Here is a 16,511-nt window from a genome sequence, read left to right as displayed (position 1 = left end):
ATCGTACTTCTAAGACTTCAAGTATTTTCACATGTCACTCTGAAGAACATTATTAGCTGGCCACCGGGAAGTAGAAGGAGCAGCAGTAGCCAATTAAAGAGAGGACTTCCTTTTCTGGAAATTTAGAGCCACTGTTTCTGCTTTAGTGGGATGGTAACACTTCTGGCCCAGTTCGTCTTGATCATGCATCCCCAAACTGTGGCCCTCCACATGTTTTGGCCTACAACTCCCATGATCCCTAGCTAATAGGACCAGTAGTCGGGGAAGATGGGAATTGTAGTCCAAAACATCTGGAGGGCCGAAGTTTGGGGATGCCTGGTCTTGATGGTCAGCTGTTGGAGCAAAAATGGCAACACACTTGAACCTGTCATTTGTAGATGATAAGTGCTCTGATTCCCATGGAAGAAGCTTTTCATTCCCACTTCCACTCTGGCTTTTCCTTCCTTGATGGGGGGGGGGGATTATCCACACTTACCTTTTGCCCTGCTCTTTCCAGGCAAGAGAGTCTGTGCTTTAACACGCCCCAGAGCCGTCTTTCCTATTGGGCTTACTGGCACGTTGCACTAGGGCCCTGGCCTCTCAGGGGCGCCCAGTGAGTGGGGGAGCTGTGCGGCTTTGCCGGCGGCCTCCCCTTTCCGTGCACACCCACCAGCTGTGCCCTGTCAACCATATGGCTGGCGGGCGGGCAGCTTGCCTCCCAAGCCTCCATGGGAGGAAAGCAATCCCTGCAAAGGCTTAGGATGGAAGCTGCGCCCCGCCAACTATATGGCTGGCGGGCATGCAGCTTCCTTCCCAAGCCTCCATGGGAAGAGCGATCCACACAGTGGCTTGGGAAAAGGTCGAGAACTCTGGGAAATGGGGGGGCGGAGGAATCTTTGCACCACGGCGCCAGATCTGCTTAAGACGGCCCTGACACTCGCATGCCCGAGCGTTGGTTTTTTGTTTCACTTTTGCCCTGAGCTTTCCCCACAAAAACCTTCTCTCTGGCGCTGAATCAGAGCAAACATCATTCTACCATTTATCCATCCTGGAGACCTCTGACCCTCTTCCTCTGTCCCTTCCTCCCTACTCCTCCCCTGAAGATATCAGTGTTGTTTCCACCATTCTCTGTTTCTGCTTCCTACTTCCTCCTTGCTTCCATGCCAACGGTGGGGCTTCCCTGCTGGCAGAGCTGAGCAAAGAGATCCCTTTGCTCCATTTGAAACATCTCCATCAGAGTAGACTGGGGCTTTGGGTTGCTCTGTGAAGAAGGAGGGGTTCCCAGGTATTGTCCTTGTTTCCTGGCTATGCTTCATAAAAAGTTGGTGGTAGAGGCAAACAGGATCAGGCTTGAGGAATGGATGGTGAAACTGGGGGGGGGTCAAAATTGATGGATCTTGGGCTTCCAGTTGCCTATCTCTAAGAGACATCACCTTGCCGACAACGGTCCGTATAGTTAAAGCTATGGTTTTCCCAGTAGTGATGTATGGACCATAAAGAAGGCTGATCGCCGAAGAATTGATGCTTTTGAATTGTGGTGCTGGAGGAGACTCTTGAGAGTCCCATGGACTGCAAGAAGATCAAACCTATCCATTCTGAAGGAAATCAGCCCTGAGTGCTCACTGGAAGGACAGATCCTGAAGCTGAGGCTCCAATACTTTGGCCACCTCATGAGAAGAGAAGAATCCTTGGAAAAGACCCTGATGTTGGGAAAGATTGAGGGCACTAGGAGAAGGGGACGACAGAGGACGAGATGGTTGGACAGAGGACGAGATGCTTGGACAGTGTTCTTGAAGCTACGAACATGAGTTTGACCAAACTGCGGGAGGCCGTGGAAGACAGGAGTGCCTGGCGTGCTCTGGTCCATGGGGTCACGAAGAGTCGGACACGACTAAACGACTAAACAACAACAACAAAGATGACCCCGTGAACATTTTGTGTGTGTGAATGTGTAGCAAACACACAGAGACAAACACACTTGCTCTCAGATGCGGTGCTCTCAGCTACACTGTCTTGTATTCTGAGAAGATACCCGGATACCAAGGCTCGATTTCAGACAAAGAGTAAATTGTAAGATGCCAGAGTTTGAGCAGCCTCCATATGGGGTGATAATCCTGTTGCGCTTGTTCTCTGTGAACATATGCCACCTGGTTCAAACGACCGAAACACTGGGGAAAGCAGAGCTGATGTCATAAGGAAGGTAAAGGTCAAAGTGACTGTGATCCATCAGAAGCTGAACCTCTCCTTGTTTCAGCAGCTCTAATGCAAATACTTTTGCCTTTGATCTAAGGCTGCTATGCTTGTCAAACTGTAACAGTATTTTTAAGTGATCAGTTTGTTCCCCAGGAGGGAAAAAAAACCCCTTCCTTTCATCTCTTCGACTTTGCATTTACAGTATATGTGTTACAATCTCCCGGATCGCTAGGATTAGTTACTGATACATTACTGAATTTCACATGGCTAAAACTGGAACTAAATGCTCAGCAGCCTGGGTGTTTTTTCAAAAGCAAGCAGCCAGGCTTCTCTGCTAGAAAAGGAAGGGGGATTTTCAGGGGAGAAGCCGTGGTTGGGAAGGAAGCTGCTTAATTACGCCTTTGCCTGTTCACCACTATTCTCATCGCTGGAGCTCTTGATGTTAAAAAGCCAAAATAATACAGAACAGAAAGGCAGCTGGAGTGGGAGGCTGCAGAGGGAAGAGAGTGGAAACCATTAAGCACACAGACATCCACTGGTTTGTACACACATCTAGTGGTTGAGCTGCATGCTCCGGCACCAGGAGTGGAGACCAGATGGGGCGTGGCTGGTGTGTGTCCCGTGGGGGCGTGGCACACATCCCGGGGGGCATGGCACACCGCCTATGGGGGGCTTGGTGCCTGGCGTGGTTGGGTGCGTGGCACGCATCCACGAGGCAGCCACAATGGTACACCCGTCCTCGATGGTGCTGGGGGTGGAGCCCTCCCCCCACCCCCCTACCCATTTCTCCGCCAGTGCACACATCCACGGTGAGACATGTATAGGTTGCCAGATATTTTGTTGTTGTTGTTTAGTCATTTAGTTATGTCCGACTCTTCATGACCCCATGGTCCATAGCACGCCAGGCACTCCTGTCTTCCACTGCCTCCCTCAGTTTGGTCAAACTCATGTTGGTAGCTTCGAGAACACTGTCCTCTCATCCTCTGTCGCCCCCTTCTCCTAGTGCCATCAATCTTTCCCAACATCAGGGTCTTTTCCAGGGAGTCTTCTCTTCTCACGAGGTGGCCAAAGTATTGGAGCCTCAGCTTCAGGACCTGTCCTTCCATTGAGCACTCAGGGCTGATTTCCTTCAGAATGGATAGGTTTGATCTTCTTGCAGTCCATGGGACTCTCAAGAGTCTCCTCCAGCACCATATTCTCCTCCAGCCAGATATTTAGCTGTCTAATTTCCCATGGGTAACTTTGTTGTTGACAGCAGCAGTTTAAGGTTTATTTCTTCTGCTTTAGGGGGTGTTGCGAGGGGTGTCTGTTTCAGTTTGCAAAACTCCTCTCAGACCATCTCGGTGCGACGAGCTGCTAGCCCTCAGGGAATAAATCCAATCCCTTGAGGCCAAGGTAGCTGCTTTGGAGAAGATGCGAGCCAGAGAGGTCAATTGGCAAGGCCTTTGGAGATACGATAGCAGCATCCCTCTCCCAAGGCGACAGCTTCCCCGCTGTCATATAAAATGAGGATCTTGGAGTAGGTCAGGGCCACTCTGAGGAAAAGGGAAACAATATTTTAAAAGAGACCCATTCCTTGTGGGACAAACCTGACATCTTCTGTGGAGGATCCCCCCCCCAGCAGCAAGAGGGATCCTGGTAGTGCAAGGGTGTGATCATTATATGGGCATAAACCACTGGGTTTGTGAAGGGTGTGTGGATTACCTGCTGGTGACTCGCCTGCCTGGTGCAAAGTCTGTGGATGTCACACAAATAATCTAAATAGGAATGGAGAGGAGTCTATGGTCATGCAACATCAGGGGTCAGCAAACTTTTTCAGCAGGGGGCCGGTCCACTGTCCCTCAGACCTTGTGGGGGGCCGGACTACATTTTGGGGGGGAAATATGAACGAATTCATATGCCCCACAAATAACCCAGAGATGCATTTTAAATAAAAGGACACATTCTACTCATGTAAAAACACCAGGCAGGCCCCACAAATAACCCAGAGATGCATTTTAAATAAAAGGACACATTCTACTCATGTAAAAACACCAGGCAGGCCCCACAAATAACCCAGAGATGCATTTTAAATAAAAGGACACATTCTACTAATGTAAAAACACCAGGCAGGCACCACAAATAACCCAGAGATGCATTTTAAATAAAAGGACACATTCTACTCATGTAAAAACACCAGGCAGGCCCCACAAATAACCCAGAGATGCATTTTAAATAAAAGGACACATTCTACTCATGTAAAAACACCAGGCAGGCACCACAAATAACCCAGAGATGCATTTTAAATAAAAGGACACATTCTACTCATGGAAAAACACCAGGCAGGCACCACAAATAACCCAGAGATGCATTTTAAATAAAAGGACACATTCTACTCATGTAAAAACATGCTGATTCCTGGACCGTCCGCGGGCCGGATTTAGAAGGTGATTGGACTGCATCCGGCCCCCGGGCCTTAGTTTGGGGACCCCTGTGCTACATGCTGGCACCTGTGGCCTGAGGAAATGTAGTTGTGTGGCCCTGGAAACTAAATTTAGGTTGTTACATAGGAGGTTATCCAGGACCTTCAAGGTAACTTTCTCTGAACTGCTAACTGTCCCCATGCTAGCTAGACAGGAAAAGCTAAGAGGATGGGGCCATGATTGCAATTCAAAGAGGCCAAAAAAAAACCATGTCTGGCCATTTGGAGAGAAATGCCATGTATAAATGTTTATATGCTAATGCTCGAAGCTGGTGTTCTGAAGTGTTTTAGAGGAGAGATCCCACCCCAAATTTCATAAAGCGGACGGCGGTGGCATGATCATGACAAATGACAATGCAAAATTCCTGTGATTTTCTAAGTTAACTGAGTTGCAAATGAATTTTCTTTTCCCTGGAAACAACATGGAAATGAGTTGTAAATTTCTGCTTGGTGCCACTAAATTTCAAGAAGTGGATTGTGCATCATGTGAAAGATCACATAAAACATGATAATTAACGAGTGAGGAAATGTCGGGATGTCAGACATTTATTTTATCTGTGCAGACATTTATTTTATCTGTGCAGATAAAGGCTGTGGTTGCCTCCCAATGCTTGCTTCTCAAAACAATTCGGAGTAATTCCCTCTTGCTGGAACTATCCTGTGCTGTCACTGTTATCATTTAAGCCTCTGAACTTCTTGCTCATTAATTGTGCAGACAGCATGTGACGGGCAAGTCTATAAAATGCATGACCAGTTTGTCTGGAGGCGCAGCAAGCCACACACTGTGTAACAAACAAAAATAGCCGAGCTCAGCACATGAGGCAGACTGCGGAGGCAGGGAGGCCCGATAATAGAAGGGGAATAAATTGTGGGATAGAATCCTTCCAACACTGGGTGAAAGGTTAAGTCGCCTCACACGCCGCCTTTTATTGGTAGTTTTGAAAGGAATTTACGTTCTGTTTTCGTTGTGTCAGGAGAAAGCAAGTTCATGCAGAGTGCTGTGAGGTAACAAAAGTATGCTGGCAAGTAGATCTGTGAGGGGAAGTGGGCGAAAGGTACAGTAGGAAAGGAGTCAGTGTCTGCTTGTCTACAGGTGACTCTTTGAGACATTTCCTTGACTGTGTTCATGGGACTTCGCCTTTTGCAGAGGATTCCCCATCATGTGTCTGAGCAAGCAACGTGTGGTGTGTTCTTGAGTTACTAAATAAACCTTGAGAGGCACTGCCACCTTGCCAACCCCCCGCAGATAAGTGTCTGTGACAGCAGGGGAGAAAGAAGGTGCAAGGCCAAAGGGAGTTATTGGGGAAAGCATCAACCATAGGTTAGCAGGATGGTCTTCCCACCCTCTATAGTGGCCTGAAATGATGCCATTGATCCAGGGCAGGGGTGGCCAACTTCCAAGAGACTGTGATCTACTCACAGAGTTAAAAACTGGTAGGGATCTACCCCCTTTTGGGGGGTTCAGGTCAAAGTTGAGCTTTTTGGGGAAGGAAAGCCCTGTTTTGGGGGTTCATGTAAAGATTGTTGAGCTTCTTTAGGAAGGAGGAAAGCGACATTGAGCTTCTTCTTTTCTTTTTCTTAGGAAGGAAAGCCCTGTTTTTGGTGGTTCGGGTCATTTTAGGGGTGCAGGGCAAAAGTGTTGAGTTTTTTTAGGGGAGCCAAAGTTTTTTAGCTTCTTTTGGGGGGAGCCACTGATCTACCAGTGATCTACCACAGACGTCCAGTGATCTATCGGTAGATCACGATCTACCTGTTGGACATGCCTGATCTAGGGCAAGGCCTCCTTATGAAGAACAATGGGGGGGTGGAGCAAATGTTTAAGTCCAGTGCACACGGGGCCAAACTGCACGTTCCTTTTGCAGATATTATCTGTCCATGACTGCACCGTGTAGCCCTGTGAATGTAAGGCTTTGCTTGCATGGGTCCTATTACATGCACCACATGTAAGACTGTTGAGCTTTGAGATGGACAGCTGTACGCTCCGCCATCATACGTGACCACACGGCCCTTCCTCAAAACCTGACCTCCATATGATGTTGGACTACAAACCCCATCATCCCTGACCACTGGCCATGTGGGCTGGCCATGATGGGGATTGTGGTCCTAGCGCATCAAGGTTAAGGAAGGCCTCTCTGCACACTTAGAGCTTTGTCTAAAGTAAACCTTCTGGAAATGATGCCATAACACAAAAGGCATGCTGTGACTATCAAACACACTGTGTGGAACACGCTTGCAATCTAAGCAGCCACCCCACAACTACAGTGGTACCTCGACTTACGAACGACTCGACAACCGAATTTTTCGACTTATGAATGGGGCAAATGGCCGCACGCTTACGAATTTTTCAACATCTGAATGGAAAACGCGGCAGTTTTAGATAGGGATTTTTCGACTTACGAATTTTTAGATGGGGTTGCTTTGACTTACGAATTTTTCCCTTTCCAATGCATTCCTATGGGGAATCGCATTTCCAGTGGCGCTTTTCGACTTACGAATTTTTCGACCTACGAAGGTGCCTTTGGAACGGATTAAATTCATAAGTCGAGGCACCACTGTAGTTGTGTGAACTAGACCGTTCCCATTATAAAGGCACCACCCCAGCACTCTTGATCTCGGTAGCTCTATTTCTGCATAAGCAAATAAGACTGATTTGTGAGCCGATGCCCCCTTCCTGTTCTGTTGTCCCTCTGTGTGGATTGATTTTGCCTCTTGTTGCACTCTGCTACCTTCTTGGAATTTTAAAAATTCATTTAGGAATTGGTGCGTGCTTAGTTTGCTACAGTTTTCTGTTGACATCCTGTTGACAATGCACATATGTGCATTGATTTTAAAACACTGTGCAAAAAGCATTGTTGATGTGATCATGCAATTACATGAAGATTCGTTGTTGTCATGTGATTTAATCAATGCCCATATGCACTCCTGAGCTCCAGCAAACTGCATACATGGTCTGAAAATTTAAAAGAAAGATTGGTGGACTGAATCATAGAACTGTAGATTTGGAATGATTCTCTAAGGCAGGCATCCCCAAACTGCGGCCCTCCAGATGTTTTGGCCTACAACTCTCATGATCCCTAGCTAACAGGACCAGTGGTTGGGGAAGATGGGAATTGTAGTCCAAAACATCTGGAGGGCTGAAGTTTGGGAATGCCTGCTCTAAGGTCATCTATTCTAGCCCAACTCCCTGCAATGCAGGAATCTCAACTAAAGCATCAGTGGCAGGTGGCCGTCCAGTCTTTCCTTTAAAAGCTCCAATGATGGAGAGTCGACCACCTTCTGAGGGAGTCTGTTCCACTGTTGAACAGCTCTTACTGTCAGAAAGTTCTTCCTGATGCTTAGTCGGAATCTCCTTTCTTGTAACTTGAAACCATTGATTCAGCTCCGACCCTCCATAGCAGAAGAAAACAATCTTCCTGCGTGATTAGCTACTTCAGAACCCCCAAATCCAGAGACAAATTTGGATGAAGATAATTTTGTAAATATTCCTAAATAGACTACTCTAAGAGAACACTTACTATCTTCTGCAAAAATCTGAAGCGTTTCCCTGATCTGGTCTTTCAAATGTGGTCACGTACATCCCTGTGAATGGAAAGGAAGCCAGGTTTTCTGGAACCCTCTTCCCCAAAAGCTCAGTTTTATGCAGCTATATGTCACAAAATCTCTTAACCTCTTCATTAAAATAACCACAATTTACGTTTAGATCCAGGTTATGTCTGTAAGAGAAGAGCCACGGGAGGGAACGAGAGGGAAAGAAAGGGGGACTGCAGAAGGGGAAGAGAACAACTGTGGAATGAGCATTAGAGGGAAATCTTATATATGATTACCAGAGCTGCTCTGAGATAATCAGTCATGTAATTACCAAATACCTAAGGAAAACACCAGACTTGTTTGTTTGAGCTGGGGACCCGAACCACAGGAGGCAATCAGAAAAACGAGATTGCTGTTTACATTGGGTTATGTAAGACGTACACGGTGGATTTGAGATAACCAAGAGATTGGGTTTCGGATGCACGCAGCTGTTTGCAACTTGGTACTAGCCACCTGTGTTCTTTTCTATGCAGGTCAAATGGTCACAAAAGCAAGTTGCTACAAAGACGTGCAGGTACCGGTGGATCCTTCTTTCTGTAACCCCAAGACTCAACCAGCTCCTGGAATTGTTCCTTGCAAAAAGGCAGCTTGCCCTCCCAGGTAATAAAACCCATCGCAAATTGTATGTTTCCTCTTGGTGCATGCATTGATTTAAAAAATGTTTGCAACACAACTTTTTGATGAAAAGTTTCCAAGGCTTTTCCAGGGAATGTTATTGAGGCTTTGTTCGATCTGCATTGGCTTCCAGTTCGTTTCTGAATAAAAATCCGAGTTACTAGTCACTGATTATAAAGCCCTAACCTGTTCCAAGACCAGGGGATTTGAAGGGCTGCCTTCTCCGACTGTCGGGAACTGCCCAGGCTAGGACCAGATAATGTTGGCCCTGTCTACGGCTGCCCTGTCCCCAGTTTAACTCACTTCAGCCATGAATCCCTTTATTATCCACCAATTCCTCTCCTTTTTCTTTCTCCTTGTCCTAACCCACCACTTGTAATATGGAAATAATACGGTGGCGCTGTGGGTTAAACCACAGAGCCTAGGGCTTGCCGATCGGAAGGTCAGCGGTTCGAATCCCCACGATGGGGTGAGCTCCCGTTGTTCAGTCCCAGCTCCTTCCCACCTAGCAGTTCGAAAGCACATCAAAGTGCAAGTAGATAAATAGGTACTGCTCCGGCGGGAAGGTAAAACAACAATTACCAGACCTTTAGAAGGCATCTCAAGGCAGCCCTGTTTAGGGAAGCTTTTAATGTTTGATTTCTGTATTTTAATGTTTTGTTGGAAGCCGCCCAGAGTGGCTGGGGGAACCCGGCCAGATGGGCGGGGTATTAATAATAAATTATTATTATTATTATTACTATTATTATTATTATTATTATTATTATTATTATTTCTTCCGTGTGCTGCTCTGGTTTGCCAGAAGCGGCTTAGTCATGCTGGCCACATGACCTGGAAGCTGTACGCCGGCTCCCTCGGCCAGTAAAGCAAGATGAGCGCTGCAACCCCAGAGTCATTCACGACTGGACCTAATGGTCAGGGGTCCCTTTACCTTTACCTTTTACCTCGGTTTAAGAACAGTCTGGTTTAAGAACGATTTGGTTTACAAACTCCGCAAAACCAGAAGTAGTGTCCCGGTTTGAGAACTTTACCTCGGTCTAAGAGCGAAATCCGAACGGTGGAAGGGCACCAGCAGCAGGAGGCCTCATTAGGGAAAGCGCGCCTCGTTTAAGGATGGTTTCGGTTTAAGAACGGACTTCCAGAACGGATTAAGTTCAAAAACCGAGGTACCACTGTAGCTTACCTTTTCTCAAAACCATTTAAACTGAATATATGGATCGCCAGCCATGCCTGGCTTGATGGTTCATAAGTTACAAAGACTGGATATATTGAAGAGTGAAATGCTGAGTATTGTTACTATGATTTGCTAATAATAATACCTTTGTCTGCTGTTTTCCGCCTCCTGCTCTGCAGCATCAGGAGATGCTGTACAGACCAGACTGGCCTGGGGAAGGTTGCCCTGGCCTGCGAAGCATCAAAAGATGCTGCGCGGACCTGCCTCCGCCTCCTCCAACACTGTAGACATATTTCCAGAAGCAGGGCAGTCTCGAGCAGGTCGGGCACCCTGGCGCTGAGGTGCGGAGATCGCTCTGGGGGCCCCACCCTTGCAGGGTGCAGCATGGCTTCCGCGCAGCTTTGCCGCGCAGCGCCCCACCTACCAGCCCTGGCGCCCCGCGCCACCGGGAGTGTACCTAGAGCCGGCCCTGTCCAGAAGTGCTGTGGTGGGAGGGGGAGGAAGAGGAGTAGTGATGTGCAAGGTCCAGGTAAGTTTCCTTCCATTTTTTGACTCAAGCCACGGCACAGAAACCCCCCTCCAAAAAAAGCCAGAGCACAGGAGCTAAAATGGGACATCTGGGATTGGGATCAGAAGCTGGGGTGACTTCTGTCCATCCAGGATGTCCCAGTTAAATCGGGACACTTGGGGGTATGCAATTACCTGCTATGGAGCAATAAAATAAGCCCTCCAGGTGTTGCTGACTTTAAGTACCATCGGCCCCGGGAAACATGGGGCTTCATGGGAGTTGTAGTCTATATTATCTGAAGAGCACCACGCTGGCTAGACCAGACATCCCCAAACTTCGGCCCTCCAGATGTTTTGGACTACAATTCCCATCTTCCCTGACTACTGGTCCTGTTAGCTAGGGATCATGGGAGTTGTAGGCCAAAACATCTGGAGGGCCGTGGTTTGGGGATGCCTGGACTAGACTTTTGACAGAGAGGGGTTGCCAGGGGCTGTGCTTTCTGCTCTCTGTGTCTTTCGATGCTCAGGGGTCATTTTTTCACATGACAAATATGACTTCTTGTCAAGATCTTAGTTGTGTTAGAGTATGAAGGAGGGGGAAAACGTTGAATACTGGAGATAGATAGATATACCGGTAATGTTCAGGTTGGCATGCCTCCTATTAAATATAACAACCAAGCTCTCATTTGGGATCCTGCAAGAAAATGGAATACAGTCCAGAGTAAAATATCCTGCAGAAAAAAAGTGCCTACCTAGAATTGCAGATTCAGAAAGAAGCATACTGTTTTTAATTTTTAGGCACTCCAGCACCTTGAGGACACTTCTAATTTCATTGACACTGAATCATCATAGTGAAATAGTTATTTAATCACAGCACATGTTAAAAATGGGCAAGCAGTTATATCATGGCTCTGCGTGCACATATAGTGCCTTACATCATTTATGTGCACTCTCTCGAGTTAAAAGAGACATCGCATTGCCGTCTGAACCTTCCAGACATCACTTCTGGGTTCTACATGGGATATTTTAGAATTCATGGCTGCAAGCCCTGAAAGGGTTTGGCTGCAGTCCCAGATTTGAGCAGTTAAGCCTGCTGAGCTAGCTCGTGAAGTCTATAAATATTAGGCTTACACCAGAGCAAAGCTTAAGCTGGTTGTTAAATTGCTGCGCATAATCAAAACTTGTGCAGCGTAAAACATTTATGTAACGTTCTTCTCATGAGTAATAGAAGATGATGATACAATTCCAGTTAATTCCAGCTTAATCCTTATTTATCATTATTATTTATTGATTTGATTTCTCAGGTCTAAGGAAACACACTCACTTCATTTGGTCTAACAGGAAGTGATGGCAAGCTGTAGAGCAGGGGGTGGCAATTTACACATTTTCACAGTACCAGTAAGCTATCATTTGATCATGGGCTTATCCAAACTTAGCTTTCCTCTGCTCCTTCCAAGCACAGTCCACATGTTAAAACCCCGTGTCCAAGTACCTTTTCTTTCTCTCGTTCGTTCTTTCTTTCTTTCTTTCTTTCTTTCTTTTTCTGCTTGGTAGGTTTCCCTGTGAAAACCTGTTCTTTAAAACTTAACCGGAGCAAATGGCAATCCATGAAGAAGCTGAATGGACATTTGCTTCAACTAAGCGCTAAAGAGCGGGTTTTCATGAGGAAAGCTTGGAGCAAACAATAAAAAATAAATGCTTCGATTGAGAGCTTTTAAGCACCAACCTGTGCTTAAAGGTACCTGTGGATAAGCCCTTACAGTGCTATTCAAACTAGGCCACTAACAACGTTAGGTATGGATTAAAACAAGGTGTTCTGTGGGTGGGTGACAGAGAAGGCCCCATCGTCCCCCCTGGCATGACCATTCATTAGGCCTGAGCTGGCGTAGTTAATAGCAGTGAATGAGAGGGAATTTTTAACAGGAAATGATTGCCAGGGACCCTTTCTCGTGTGACCTTTTCGGCATGGGAGCCCTTTATGGCATGGTTCTTTCCCATGCAACAAAAGTAATCTTTAAAAAAAGAAAGAAATAACACACTGCACTGCACCATATAGAAGGAGCTCATCCTGCAACTCCTCTCCAAGCTGCTGTTGCCCATTGAAACTGCAGGTCAGGTCATCCTATGCATGCTTATTCAGAAGCAAGTTCCACTGAGTCCATGGGACTTACTCCCAAGTAAGTGCATACAGAAGGGCCGGGGATCTTTACCAGCTCAAGGGCTACATTCTCCCCCGGTAATAATAATAATAAATAAATAAATAAATAAATAAATAAAAATAATACCCCACCCTTCTAGCTGGGTTTCTCCAGCGACTCTGGGCAGCTCCCAACAGAATATTAAAAATACAATAAAACATCAAACATTTAAAACTTCCCTAAACAGAACTCCCTTCAGATGTCTTCTAAAAGTCAGGTAGTTGTTTACTTCTTTGACATCTGATGGGAAGACGTTCCACAGGGCGGGTGCCACCACCAAGAAGGCCCGCTGCATGGTTCCCTGCAACCTTGCAGGGAGGGAACCGCCAACAGACCCAGGAAGGAGCAAAGCTACAGTGGTTTGCACTAGGCCCGGGCTGGGTGGCGCAACCTGGCCATCAGGGGCACGGAAGGGGCGCCGAACTCAGCGGTTCAGGCAGTTCTCCGGAGGCGCGCAGGGAGCGCAGGCCTGGGGCCGCCTCCATGAGAGGCGCGGCGGCCCCAGGCTCATGCTCCCCACGCGCCTCTGGAAAGCAGTCTGAAGCCGCTCAACAGCTGAGAGGCGTGGAGGAGGCAGCCCCAGGCTCGTACTCCCCGCGCACCTCCGGAGCTTCACACGGGGAGCGTGGCGGCCCCAGGCTCGCGTTCCCCGTGTGCCTCCGGAGAGCAGCCTGAAGCCACTCAACATCTGAGAGGCACAGTGGAGGCAGCCCCAGGCAGCGCCCCCTCCATTTTGGCGCCCTAGGCCCTGTTCACTTGATTTCTTGCTCCTGTTTTCATAACTATCAGCAGAACCAAAGATGTCTATTTGAGGCAGGGTTTGAGGACAGAATGAAGACAGAAAAAAGATCTTTTGACTTTGACTTGGTGAGATTAACAGCCCCGAAATCAAGTCCTAGTTAAGGATTTGTATCCATGCTTCACGGAATAATATGTGTTTACAAGAATTAATAATAATAATTTTCTTATTTGTTCCCCACCCATCTGTTTGGGTTGCCCAGCACAAAACATTGATAAGCGTAGTACACACACAGTTTCGCCTTGGAATGAAGTGTTGTGCATTCAAGTTTTAAAGAGAGAGGCGGGGAGAGAGGAAGAGATAGCTGTGAAGTGTTGACGGGAATGTTTTAGGTCACTTGCAGAGGACTTGGGTTACTGCTCCAGGTTTCTCTCTTTCCGCACTCTTTGCCAGTCAGCTGTCATCATCTGCCGGTCTTTTCCATGCCAAGGTCTGATATCGGGCAGTAATCTTGGGGGAAGAGAGAAAAGCATGAGCAGATTCCCGAGGCTGCCTGAAGTCCGCTCCTAAGGTCAATGACTAGAACATCTGTTCAAACAGCAGAACAAGGGAAATTGTGACCGCAGCATGTCCTATGATTTTTGTCTGCGTTTCATTACTGGTTGCTAGATACAGTGGCAGAAGCGGAACATGTATGTGGCTGTTAAATACAGGAGAGCACAAGGATGGGGAAGTCTAAACAAGCTGTGCTTACCAATATGCGACGATGGATTGAGGGAGAGTCCCCATCACACTGAATTATTTCTCTCATAGCAGCACTGGGATGCGGGAGGGTGCATGATGTAATTTGCACTAATCTTCTAGAACAGGCACCCGCAAACTTCGGCCCTCCAGATGTTTTGGACTACGATTCCCATCTTCCCCGACCACTGTTCCTGTTAGCTAGGGATCGTGGGAGTTGTAGGCCAAAACATCTGGAGGGCCGCAGTTTGGGGATGCCTGTTCTAGAATGTCGTATTTTGACATGTGGAATAAAAAACGAAACAATATTTGACAGGTTCCCCCCCCCAAAGCATTTCATGAATCAGGCAGGAGGGAGGAAGTGTTATTCTTTCTGCTACTGATTTGCAAAGAGCCGTCCGGCAAATTCATGACTAAGGTGAGACTGAAGCAGGAATGCCTTGGCTCACAGCTTATACTCTTAACTGTACATACCATTTCTCTCTCAAACTCGACTTTCCTCGATTGCTATGTCTCCCTTGATCGTAAGGTCGCTATAAAAGATAGCACTCCTGCTATTTTTAATGTGGTTGTTTTTATTAAAATATTTGTATCCCACTTTTCTGAGGGGCCAATTATCTCAAGAACTGGAAGGAATGTTTAATTTACAACACACACTTCAGTAGTTAAGATTGTCGGAATAACAGGTGTGGGAAACAGTATTATTTCGGTGTTGAGGCTTGATTGATAGTGCAGAACAGTTTGGGGGCTGTGCTCCCCCCCCCCCAGATTGCTTACTGCACCCCCTCCCCACCCCATCACCAAATATATCTGGTGTAAGTATTATACAAGCAAATTCCAAACAGAATCTATGGATGCTCCAAAAAATTCCCTCTACCCACTGAATTTCCCAGGGGACTGTTGTATGAGTTCTGTTTATCCTACTGTGATGAGGATAACATTAAATAGCTTTGAGATCTTTGGAGGAGATCCTGAATGGAAATATGGTGCATAGAAATGAGTTGAGTGCCATTCACTTTGGCTTAGGCCAGGGGTGGAGAATTTCAGGCCTGGGTACTGAATGTGGCCCTTCGGTCCTCTCTCTGGCCCTCAGGATGCTTCCTTCGCTGCCTTGGTGCTGTTCCACATCCATCTTTAGCTCATTTGTACCTTTGAGCTCTGGCGATGTCTGGATTTGAGGATCGAAAGGTGTGTGGGTGGGTGTGGGTGTGGAAATGCCTGACTTTTGGGTGGTTGCACTGTGCCTTCCAAAGATAAGAGTCCCACCCGTTTTCCCAACCCCACTTTATGCCTTGGGCTGCGTCCACCATTGGCGTGTGTCTCAAAAGTTTGCCCATGCGGGAACATGGGTGTAAATAGATTCCTTGCCCCTGGTATCATCCCCAATGCCTTTCTTTGAATCTTTTCTTCCTCCTCCTCCACATCTAGCTGGTCTGTCGGCAACTGGAGCGAGTGCAGCTTGACGTGTGGAGCAGGCGAGAGGTACCGCTACATCCGTTGCATGCAGAGAATTCACTACAAGCCAGAATGGGTGTCCGATTCTCTTTGCCAATTCCCGGCCCCAGCCAACAGGGAACTCTGCAACAACCAAAAATGCCCACCTACCTGGAGTGCTGGGTCCTGGTCTGAGGTAAACAAAAGTCACAGGAGTTGGAGCTGTTCCGACAAGTCCGCATACCGTTTTAGGTACGACGGCATTGCGGGCCGGCGATGCCTTGCATCACCGGAACCGGCGTGGGGGCTACAGATGCTGGAGGCTTCCCTGCCGGCTGGAAGAAGCTTAGAGCTCTGCTTCACCAGCTGGGAATTTGGATCCCAAGCCTGCCTGCAAACTGGCCAATGGCAGGCAGGTAGGCAGGCTTGGAGGCAGGACCCTCCTAGTGGGTGGGCTTGAAGGGGCAGGTAGGTCCACTCCCAGGATATTTAAGGTGCCCTGGCTGAGCCCCAGCACAAAGAGCTCCCACTATTCACTCATGTGCTCCAGACTGCCTGTTTCCATGTGCAGTCTGGTAGGTAAGGTAAAGGATCCCTGGACAGTTAAGTCCAGTCAAAGGCGACTATGGGGTTGCGGCACTCATCTCGCTTTCAGGCCGAGGGAGCCAGCGTTTGTCCACAGGCAGCTTTTCCAGGTCATGTGGCCAGCATGACTAAACTGCTTCTGCCACAACAGGACACCGTGACGGAAGCCAGAGCGCATGGAAACACTATTTACTTTCCCACCACAATGGTACCTACCCTGTTTCTCATATTTTAAGACATACCCATAAAATAAGCCATAGCAGGATTTTTAAGCATTCAAGGAATATAAGCCATGCC

The 16,511-nt window shown here is 47.5% G+C and overlaps 1 protein-coding gene across 1 annotated transcript in view; it reads left to right on the top strand.

Annotated features, from left to right (window-relative positions):
* ADAMTS16 (ADAM metallopeptidase with thrombospondin type 1 motif 16) overlaps positions 1–16,511 on the top strand; it is an 86,081-nt gene that overhangs the window by 56,720 nt on the left and 12,850 nt on the right. The window contains exons 18-19 of the mRNA XM_035101543.3: positions 8,695–8,821; positions 15,624–15,825. Of these exons, the coding sequence (XP_034957434.3) occupies positions 8,695–8,821; positions 15,624–15,825 (329 nt within the window). The remainder of the gene's footprint in view (positions 1–8,694; positions 8,822–15,623; positions 15,826–16,511) is intronic.

The sequence above is a fragment of the Zootoca vivipara genome, chromosome 8, assembly GCF_965207765.1.
Source record: "Zootoca vivipara chromosome 8, rZooViv2.hap1.1, whole genome shotgun sequence".
NCBI classification, from domain to species: domain Eukaryota; kingdom Metazoa; phylum Chordata; class Lepidosauria; order Squamata; family Lacertidae; genus Zootoca; species Zootoca vivipara.
The sequence above is the reverse complement of the archived record's forward strand: the minus strand, read 5'-3'. Positions and strand labels throughout refer to the sequence as shown.